Here is an 11146-nt window from a genome sequence, read left to right on the forward strand (position 1 = left end):
GTGTTAAAACTTCCTAGGAAGACGTTAGTGCAGATGTAACAAAAACCGTAAATAAAACCGTTGTACTTACAATGGACGGTTATATTAGCAATGGCGAATGCCGGATTCTCTACCCCATTCTCCGCTGTGCATTGATACTGTATCATGTTGTCAAGAGTTCCAGGTCTACGCACGTTTGAAAGGATCAAGAAGGGATTTTCTGACAACACCTGACCAGATTCACCAACTTTGGTCCATGATAACACAGGTTCAGGTCTACCAGATGACATGCAGCTTAACGTGATGTTGTTTCCCTCCACAACTACTGAAAATGTAGGGTGGACTTCCACTGAGGGTGCATCTTTAGACAAGAGGAGAAAGTAACGCCAAATTAATTCCTTCATTAATGTCTCAACTACATGTGGGATGGCGCGTCTTCTACCAATTGGCAAAACTGCAGGCTACGTCAAAGTTAAGGTAATATTGATTTTGGAGCAGGAGAAAAAATACCGCAGTACCCGGAAGAAAAACTCTGAATACGAGGCCATCAAAATAAGCCCAATACACGTGGTACTAAAAACTAAATCTATTGTGCTTGATTTAAACTTGAACAATAATGAATAAAAAGAAATAAATTTAAGTCTATATTATTACACCATATGTAGTGACTGGGTGGATTTCACTTACCAACTGTACTGATGACAACAGTTGCATTTTCTTCTTTACCGACTGTGTTGACAGGAACACACGAATACGCTCCATCTGTAGTAACAGTGACATTGAACACGCCTGAGCTGCTGTTCCCAATATAGACATCATCGAGGAAAAATTGAAAAACATGGGCCATAGGGTTAGCATGTGTGCTGCAGTTTATCGAGAGAGAAGAACCATGTAGGACTGTTGTGTTTGATGGAGTCAATTCTATGGTTGTTCCACTTGGCCCATCTGTAATAATAACAAAGTCTGTCGTCATTTTCACTAAGCATTTTCTGCAGTCAGGGAGCTACTTAAGAGCCACTTTAACCAAGGATCAGGATTTCGTTTTCTTTTTCTCTAAATCTCGAGATAAACGGAGGAGCTTACGGTTCCACCTAGGACAGCTTACCACTGACCTTCTATTAGTAGACCCTTAGACAAAAGAAATAAGCAGCAGGTGACAGTGTATCTTCTAAGGCGGACGACGATGTGACTTGTAACCTTGCGGTTACCTCCTCATCTTAGACGTATCCGCCTTTTGAAAATGGACACCAGGAATCCCTTTCTTTTGTCAAAAGTAATTGGCAGTTATTAGCGAACGAGGACTTCTTGTTTCATCTCATATCTCTTCATTTTTAGCCTGCATGGGCTGACTGTGTGCACTTAGCCAAGATTTTCAAGAAAGGATAATAACGTAAATATGCCCGAAAATGATTTCCACATGTGAATACATGACCGGCCGACTGAGGAGTAAGGCGTTGTATTTGATATAACTGTGAAAATCTGGGAAACTTAAACGAGTTTGGTCAATTTTGGCTGATTCCGTTCAGTTCTTACGGCATTTATTTTGGGAATAACTCCCTCTAGTCGTCACTGCAACTTACAGAAGACATCCAGATAGCACGTCTTAGTGGAATTCCTGCCAATTCCGTTGAAAGCATGACACTGATAGCCTCCAGCTTGATTGCGATCAATGGTTTTAAGCATAAGGCTTTCACTACTGTTGAGTATAGCTCCCGTTTGTAGTTCCACCCATGCGACATTCGGAGAAGGATTACCAGTCGCATTACAGAACAGCACGGCGTCGTTTCCTTCAACTATGTGACTTGGACACTGCTGGAGTGATACTGTAGGCTCATCTGAAAAAAGTGTTTCATCACACATAACAGTTCTTCCCACAAGACCCTATCACAATTCAACTACAATAGCCCTTTTCGAGGTTAGTTTTTCTCATTTGCATTACAATGTAATCTAACGTGGGTGCGAGGCAATTTCGGGTTAAAACTACAAAATAGCCCGAAATTGCCTCACATTCATGCTAGATTACATTGTAATGCAAATGAGAAAAACTAACCGTGAAAAGGGCTATTTGGCACTAAAATCAAACGTGTTTCGATTTTCTTTAACTCTGGAAGCAGTCGACTTTGCGCTCCTGTATTCAATAGATAGAGTTAACTCACTTTGAGGTCCAAGAAGTACTCCAGTCGCTTTCGCGACTTTCTCGTCAATCAATTTTATTCCAACTGTTTGCACTCAATTTCAACTTTCTGCACTGTTGCCATTAATTGACGTGATCCTAGCGAATGATAACGAGTCTTCAACCAATTGGGAAAACTGCAGGCTAAGTCAAAGTTAACGTAATATTGATTTCGGACGAGAAAAAAATACCGGACTACCCGGAAGAAAAACTCAAAATGAGAGGCCAGCAAAATGAATACACGTGCACACTTGGAACTATAAATTAAATCTATTTGGTTCATTAAAATTTGAACAATAATTGAATAAAAAGTAACACAAAAAAAAAATCTAGATTATTACACCATATGCAGTGACTGCGTGGACTGCACTTACCAACTGTGCTGATAACAACAGTTGCATTTTCTTCTTTACCGACTGTGTTGACAGGAACACACGTATACGCTCCATCTGCAGTAACAGTCACATTGTACACGCCAGAGCTGCTGTTCCCAATATAGACATCATCACGGTAGAATTGAAATACATGGGCCACGGGGTTGGCATCTGTGGTGCAGTTTATCGAGAGAGAAGAATCACGTAGGACTGTTGTGTTTGATGGAGTCAATTCTATGGTTGTTCCACTTGGCCTATCTGTAATAATAACAACTTAATTTGTCGTCATTTTCACAAAGCATTTTCCGCAGTCAGGGAGCTACTTAAAAGGCACTTTAGCCAAAACAAGGTTACACTCTAAAGAACAGAATTTCTTTTCCTCTAAATCTGGAGATACACTTGTAGATATGAATGCACCAGTTTTATCCAGCTGAGGTTACGGTTGCACCTAGGAGAGTTTACCATTGACCTTCTGTTAGTAGACCCTTACACAAAACAGATAAGTAGCCGGTGACAGTGTATCCTCTAAGGTGAAGGGGGTAGTTTCTAAAGAAACAGTTACTGTGGTGCTGGGTCGGTGGGGAAGTAGTATGCAAAAATTTGGTTTTATCAACGGAGTTGATAATGTAAATTGGCCACCGTACAGAGATTCTAAAAGCTGACGTTTCGAGCGTTAGCCCTGACGAAGGGCTAACGCTTTACATTAGCTTTTGCTTTACATTAGCAACTCCGTTGACAAAACCAAATTTTTGTATCCTCTAAGGTGGACGAAGATTTGACTTGTAACCTTGCGGTTACCTCCTCACCTTTGACGTATCCGCCTATTGAAAGTGGACACAAGTAATCCCTCTATTTTGTAAAACGTGATCGACAGGTATTAGCGAACGAGGACTTGTTTCATTTAAGATCCCTTCATTTTTAGACTGCATGGGGTAATTGTGTGCACTTAGCCAAGATTTTCAAGAAAGGATAATAACGTAAATATGTCTGAAAATGATTCCTTAATACATGACCGGCCGACTTAAGATTACAATGTCATATTTCATAAAATCGGAAAAAATATGGGAAACTTAAACAAGTTGGGTTGATTTTTGCTAATTCCGTTCAGTCCTTGCAATGCTTTTGGGAATAATTCCCTCTAGTCGTCACTGCAACTTACAGAAGACATCCAGATAGCACGTCTTAGTGGAATTCCTGCCAATTCCGTTGAAAGCACGACACTGATAACTTCCAGCTCGATTGCGATCGATGGTTTTAAGCATAACGCTTTGACTGCTGTTGAGTATAGCTCCCGTTTGTAGTTCCACCCATACGACCTTGGGCGTAGGATTACCAGTGGCATTACAGAACAGCACGACATCATTTCCTTCAGTTATGTGACTTGGACACTGCTGGAGTGATATTGTGGGCTCATCTGAAAAAGTGTTTCATCAGACATAGCAGTTCTCTTGTTTAACCCTTTGACGGCCAAAAAAGCAAATTGACACTTATAGATTTTACTGTCTAACACCAGACGATTTTACTCGTCAATGGGGAAGCCCTCGGCAGTGAAAAGGTTAAATGCAAAAAAATGAATATGTTATACTCTTATCGTATTTCTTTAGTGCCATGGCTCCCTCATCAAGCGTACATTAACGTTATTGGTAGAAAAAAAGACAATCTGGATCGACATGTTAGCACTCGTGGAAAATTACAGGATTAATACGTTTCTTTCTCCGTCCTAACCTGACCAACATTTTATTTTGTTGGGCTTTCGCGACTTTTCCGTCAATCAATTTAATTTCAACTCTTTGCACCCAATGTACTGTTGGGATAAACTGGCGAGAAATCCTAGCGAATGAGCAGGCCGATTTTTTTCCATGCCTATTATACTCGTAACAGGTGAATGTGTCACAGAGGATACGAAATTTCATATCTTCTCTATCACGTAGAAACGATAATGCGAAAAAAGAAGCCATTAACGCTGCATGATTAAAATGAAAGACAATGAATGGCAATCCTACAACTGTATATCACCAGGTGAAATTTTGGAGGGGGAGGGGTGATTCGGATACTTCTAGCAATAAGAGCAAGTGAGACGGGGTGACTATAACTAAGCAGTGGATGAAATTTGAAATACTACGGAGATTACTCTTATTGCTTGTTTCAATGTGCTTGTACGCTAAATAGCGTTGCCTGGCGCTTGTCGTAACGCATACCTTATATTTATCTCTACAGTAAATAGTTCATATAGATGGACTGGTTATGAAACCTTGAAAACTCCAAAATCCAGAAAAGTAATGTACCACTTCATGTTAATTTGACCGTAACCATGCACAATCTTCTGTCCTCGCTTCGCAAATGAGTTTAGAATAAATTAATCGACACTTTTGATTGGCTGTCTTTAAGAAGGGTGTCATTTGTGCATTGTCAGGGCCAAAACAGCGGGGGGGGGGGGAACTTTTTAATTAGTCGCATGTCGAGTGTCATAACCATCTCCAAATCTTTACTATGATTTCGACTGGCCCTAGTCAAAATTCTGATTCCTTGAAATCTTGATCTCATTCCGATTATAGTAATTTCACTTCGGCTATTTTCTTCACGAAACGCTGAACATGAGACTTGAGAAATGCAGAGCGGTGTTGGCAAAGCACTCATACACGATGACGGCTCTCGTTATTTTAGGGTAGAATTTTTTAGTAGAGGAAATAAAATCACTCCAGATTTAATCGGCCCTTACCAGTCAGAGTGTTTAGATGTTCAAGTAAATATGTTGTTTTTATTACAAAAACGTAACAACATAGTTTCATCACGGAGGTGATATCGGAAATGATGAAAACAAATGTAACAAAAACCATTATAAAAACCGTTGTACTTACAGTGGACAGTTATATTAGCAATGGCGAATGCCGGATTCTCTACCCCATTCTCCGCTGTGCATTGATACTGTATCATGTTGTTAAGAGTTCCAGGTCTACGCACGTTTGAAAGAATCAAGGAGGAATTTTCTGACAACACCTGACCAGATGCACCGACTTTGGTCCATGATAACACAGGTTCAGGTCTACCAGATGCCACGCAGTTCAACGTGATGTTGTGTCCCTCCACAACGATTAAAGATGTTGGATCGACTTTCACTGAGGGCGCATCTATACACAAAAGGGGAAAGTAATGCAACATTAATCCCTTTATTAATGTCTCAACTACATAAAGGGGAGAACGAGTGTTCCACCAATTGGGAAAACTGCAAGCAAGTCAAATTTAAGCTAACGTTGATTTTCGATGAGTAGGAAAAACCGGAGTACCCAGTAAATAAAATGTGAGTACGAGAACAGAAAAATGAACCAATATACGTGCACACTTGATTAAATAAAATAAAACTATCGTGCTACATTGAAACTTAACAATAATTGAAAAGAGAAAAAAGGAAACTTAAGGTCCATTTTTATACCATAATTATGTAGTGATTATGTCGATTCCTCTTACCAACTGTACTGATGACAACAGTTGCATTTTGCTCTTTGCCAACTGTGTTGACAGGAACACACGTATATGCTCCATCTGCAGTAACAGTGACATTGTACACCCCTGAGGTGCTGTTTCCAATATAGATATCATCGAGGTAGAATTGAAAAACATGGGCCATAGGGTTGGCGTCTGTAGTGCAGTTTAACGAGAGAGCAGAACCACGTAGGACTGTTGTGTTTGATGGGGTCAGTTCTACGGTTGTTCCACTTGGCCCATCTGTACAACAAGAAAAAGAACAACAACATAGTCATCATTTTCACAAAGCACATTTTGCCAGTCAGTGAGCTTCTTATGGTAACGGTAACGAATTTATATAGCGCATTTTCAATTAACATATTCAAATGCACTTTACAAGCAAGGGATCTATGGGTGAGATCGGACATCAACATATATAGGCGCTGCTGGCAGCCGCTATCAGTCCATTAGCGATCCAGCACATGAATGAGTGAAATGAGGCCTGACCACAACACCAGCAGCTGCATACCCTACTCTTTGCGAATAGTGTGTGGGTTCTTTTACGTCCCACTGGGTTGTGAACATTGAAGGGTTGTGAGACGGGGCCTACGGTTTATAGACCTCATTTATTTTAAGACCCTAAGTGTTGGTCAGGCCGGAGTCGAACTCACTACACGTACCTCCCGCATGGCAGCCCGATGCTCAACCAACTGAGCCACCGGTGCGCAGTGAGCCGCTTCTTATGAGCCACTTTAACCAAAAACGCGGATTAGAATCTAAATATCAGAATCTCTTTTTCTCTATATCTTGATAATAACGTGCAGATATGTATGCACTAGTTTTATCCAGCTGAGATTACGGTTGGACCTAGCGACCTTAAGTTAATAGACACTCCTTTTATTTCGAAACGTAACAACACAATTTCATTGCAGAAGTGATATCGGAAGTATTAAAACTTTCGAGGTAACCGTTAGTGCAAATATAACAAAAACCGTTAAGAAAACCGTTGTACTTACAATGGACGGTTATATTAGCTATGGCGAATGCCGGATTCTCTACCCCATTCTCCGCTGTGCATTGATACTGTATCATGTTGTCAAGAGTTCCAGGTCTACGCACGTTTGAAAGGATCAAGGAGGAGTTTTCTGACAACACCTGACCAGATTCATCAACTTTGGTCCATGATAAGACAGGTTCAGGTCTACCAGATGCCACGCAGTTCAACGTGATGTTGTGTCCCTCCACAACGACTGAAGAGGTTGGGCCGACTTTCACTGAGGGTGCATCTTTACACAAGAGGAGAAAGTAACGCCAATTTAATTCCTTGATTAATGTCTCAACTACGGTGTACATGTGGGATGGCGAGTCTTCTACCAATTGGAAAAACTACACGCTAAGTCAAAGTCAAAGTAATATTGATTTTTGACCAGGTGAAAATATACCGGAGTACCCGGAAGAAAAACTCTGAATACGAGGCCAGCAAAATGAACCAATACACGTGAACACTTGGTACTATAAATTAAATCTATTGTATTCATTTAAACTTGAACAATAATTGAATATAAAGAAAGAAATTAAGATCTATAGTATTACACCATATGTAGTGACTGTGTGGATTGCACTTACCAACTGTACTGATGACAACAGTTGCATTTTCTTCTTTACCGACTGTGTTGACAGGAACACACGTATACGTTCCATCTGCAGTAACAGTGACATTGAACACGCCTGAGCTGCTGTTCCCAATAAAGACATCATCAAGATAGAATTTAAACACGTGGGCCATAGGGTTGGCATGTGTGCTGCAGTTTAACGAGAGAGAAGAACCACGTAGGACTGTTGTGTTTGATGGAGTCAATTCTATGGTTGTTCCACTTGGCCCATCTGTAATAATAACAAATAAATTTGTCTTCCTATTCACAAAGCATTTTCTGCGGTCAGTGAGCTACTTGAGAGCCACTTTAACCAAAACAAAGTTACACTCTAAAGATCAAAATTTCTTTTTCTCTAAATCTCGAGATAAACTTGTGAATATGAATGCACCACGTTTATCCAGCTGAGGTTACGGTTGCACGTAGGACAGTTTACCAATGCCCTTCTCTTAGTAGACCCTTACACAAAAGAGATACCAGCAGGTGACAGTGTATCCTCTAAGGCGGACGACGATGTGACTTGTAACCTTGCGATTACTTCCATATCTTAGACGTATCCGCCTTTTGAAACTTGACACCAGTAATCCCTTTCTTTTGTAAAAAGTGATTGACAGGTATTAGCGAACGAGGATTTCTTGTTTCATCTCAGATCTCTTCTTTTTTAGACTGCATCGGTTAATTGTGTGCATTTAGCCAAGATTTTCAAGAAAGGATAATAATGTAAATATGCCCGAAAATGATTTCTACATGTGAATACATGACTGGCCAACTGAAGAGAAAGGCGTTATTTTTCATACAACTGAAATTCTGGGAAACTTAAACGAGTTTGGTCAATTTTGGATGATTCCGTTCAGTTCTTAGGGCAATGGTTTTGGGAATAATTCCCTCTAGTCGTCACTGCAACTTACAGAAGACATCCAGATAGCACGTTTTAGTGGAATTCCTGCCAATTCCGTTGAAACCATGACACTGATAGCCTCCAGCTTGATTGCGATCAATGGTTTTAAGCATAAGGCTTTCACTACTGTTGAGTATAGCTCCCGTTTGTAGTTCCACCCATGCGACATTCGGAGGAGGATTACCAGTCGCATTACACAACAGCACGGCGTCGTTTCCTTCAATTATGTGACTTGGACACTGCTGGAGTGATACTGTAGGCTCATCTGAAAAAAGTGTTTCATCACACATAACAGTTCTTCCCACAAGACCCTATCACAATTCAACTACAATTTGACAGTAAAATCAAAAGTGTTTCGATTTTCTTTAACTCTGGAGGCAGTCGACTTTGTGCGCCTGTTTTCAATACACAGAGTTAATTCACTATGAGGTCCAAGAAGTATTTCAGTCGCTTTCGCGACTTTCCCGTCAATCAATTTGATTCCAACTGTTTGCACTCAATTTCAACTTTCTCCACTGTTGCGATTAATTGACGTGATCCTAGCGAATAATCAGGCCGAAATTTTTACATGCATATTGTTATACCCGTAACACGTGAATGTGTCACAGAAGAAATGAAATTTCATATCTTCTCTATCACATAGAAACAATAAAGCAGGAAAAAAAGCCATTAACGCTTCACGATTAAAATTTACGACCATGACCTGCAATCCTCTGGCACCAGGTGAAACCTTGGAGGAGTTGAGGGGATTGGAATACTTCTTACACCAATAATAGCAAGTGAGACGGGGTTCATCTTTCTAAGCAGTGGTTGAAATGACAAGTACTCGGGAGACTACTCTTATTTGTCTTAATGTGCTTATACGTTAAATAGCGCTTCCTAGCACTTTTAGTAGCGCATATCTTATTTTCGTCTCTACATAGTTCATATAGATGGACTGTTTATGAAACCTTGAATACTTCAAAAGCCAGAACAGTATCTGTCCCACTTCATGTTAACCTGACCGTGACCATGCACAATCGTTTGTCCTCGGTTCACAACCGACTTTTGAATTAATTAATCGAAACTTTTCATTGGCTGTCTTTTGGAAAGGGTGTCATTTGTGCATTAACAGGGGTAAAACAGCGAAGAAAAACAATAAATGAAGTCACATGTCGAGTTTCACAATCATCTCATATTTATTCTCCACTACTTTACCATGATTTTGACTGGTCCCAGTCAAAATTTCTGATTCCTTGAAATGTTGATCTCATTCCGAATATAGTAATTTCATTTCAGCTATTTTCTTCACAGAACGCTGAACAGGAAACTTGAGACATGCAGAGCAGTGTTGGCAAAGCACTTATCGATGATGATATGGCTGTCGTTACTCTATGTGAGGTTCTTCTCATTAAATTTTAGGGTAGGAGTTTTTAGTAGAGAAAATAAAATCACTTCAGATTTAATCGGCCCTTACCAGTCAGAGTGTTCAGATGTTCAAGCCAATATATATTCTTTATTACGAAAACGTAACAACATAGCTGCATCGCAGAAGTGATATCGGAAGTGTTAGAACTTTCGAGGTAGACATTGGTGCAAATGTAACAAAAACCGTTAATAAGACCGTTGTACTTACAGTGGACGGTTATGTTAGCAATGGCGAATGCCGGGTTTTCTACCCCATTCTCCGCTGTGCATTGATACTGTATCATGTTGTCAAGAGTTCCAGGTCTACGCACGTTTGAAAGGATCAAGGAGGAATTTTCTGACAACACCTGACCAGATTCACCAACTTTGGTCCATGATAACACAGGTTCAGGTCTACCAGATGCCACGCAGTTCAACGTGATGTTGTGTCCCTCCACAACAATTGAAGATGTTGGATGGACATTCACTGAGGGCGCATCTTTACACAAGAGGGGAAAGTAATACAATATTAATCTTTTTATTATTGTCTCAACAACATATAGTGGAGAACGAGTTTTCTACGAATTGGGTAAACTGCAAGTCAAGTCAAATTTAAGTACCCGGCAGATAACTCTGAGTACGAGGCCAGAAAAATGAACCAATACACGTGCACACTTGATTAAGTAAATTAAATCTATTGTGCTTCATTGAACGTAACAATAATTGAAAAAAGAAAAAAGGAAACTTAAAGTCCATTTATACAACATGTGTAGTGACTATGTCGATTCCACTTACCAACTGTACGGATGACAACAGTTGCATTTTGTTCTTTGCCAACTGTGTTAACAGGAACACACGTATACGCTCCATCTGCAGTAACAGTGACATTGTACACGCCTGAGGTGCTGTTTCCAATATAGATATCATCGAGGTAGAATTGAAAAACATGGGCCATAGGGTTGGAATCTGTGCTGCAGTTTATCGAGAGAGAAGAACCACGTAGGACTGTTGTGTTTGATGGAGTGAGTTCTATGGCTGTTCCACTTGGCCCATCTGTAACACCAACAACAACAACAATATCGTCATTTTCACAAAACACATTGTCCCAGTCAGTCAGCTACAAGTACTTATGAGCCACCTTCACCAGAAAAAAGTACAAACTAAATATCAGAATCTCTTTTTTCTGTAGATCTCGAGAATAACGTTCAGATATGTATGCACC

At 40.2% G+C, this 11146-nt stretch overlaps 1 protein-coding gene across 1 annotated transcript in view; it reads right to left on the bottom strand.

The window, feature by feature from the left end:
* The window catches only part of LOC137982323 (hemicentin-1-like), a 41960-nt gene that overhangs the window by 18445 nt on the left and 12369 nt on the right, over positions 1–11146 (bottom strand). The window contains exons 6-17 of the mRNA XM_068829399.1: positions 10720–10977; positions 10154–10423; positions 8549–8803; positions 7615–7872; positions 7005–7274; positions 5992–6249; positions 5385–5654; positions 3686–3940; positions 2527–2784; positions 1560–1814; positions 667–924; positions 71–340 (exon numbers count right to left, since the gene is read on the bottom strand). Of these exons, the coding sequence (XP_068685500.1) occupies positions 71–340; positions 667–924; positions 1560–1814; positions 2527–2784; positions 3686–3940; positions 5385–5654; positions 5992–6249; positions 7005–7274; positions 7615–7872; positions 8549–8803; positions 10154–10423; positions 10720–10977 (3135 nt within the window). The remainder of the gene's footprint in view (positions 1–70; positions 341–666; positions 925–1559; positions 1815–2526; positions 2785–3685; positions 3941–5384; positions 5655–5991; positions 6250–7004; positions 7275–7614; positions 7873–8548; positions 8804–10153; positions 10424–10719; positions 10978–11146) is intronic.

Source organism: Montipora foliosa, chromosome 13 (genome assembly GCF_036669935.1).
Source record: "Montipora foliosa isolate CH-2021 chromosome 13, ASM3666993v2, whole genome shotgun sequence".
Taxonomy (NCBI): domain Eukaryota; kingdom Metazoa; phylum Cnidaria; class Anthozoa; order Scleractinia; family Acroporidae; genus Montipora; species Montipora foliosa.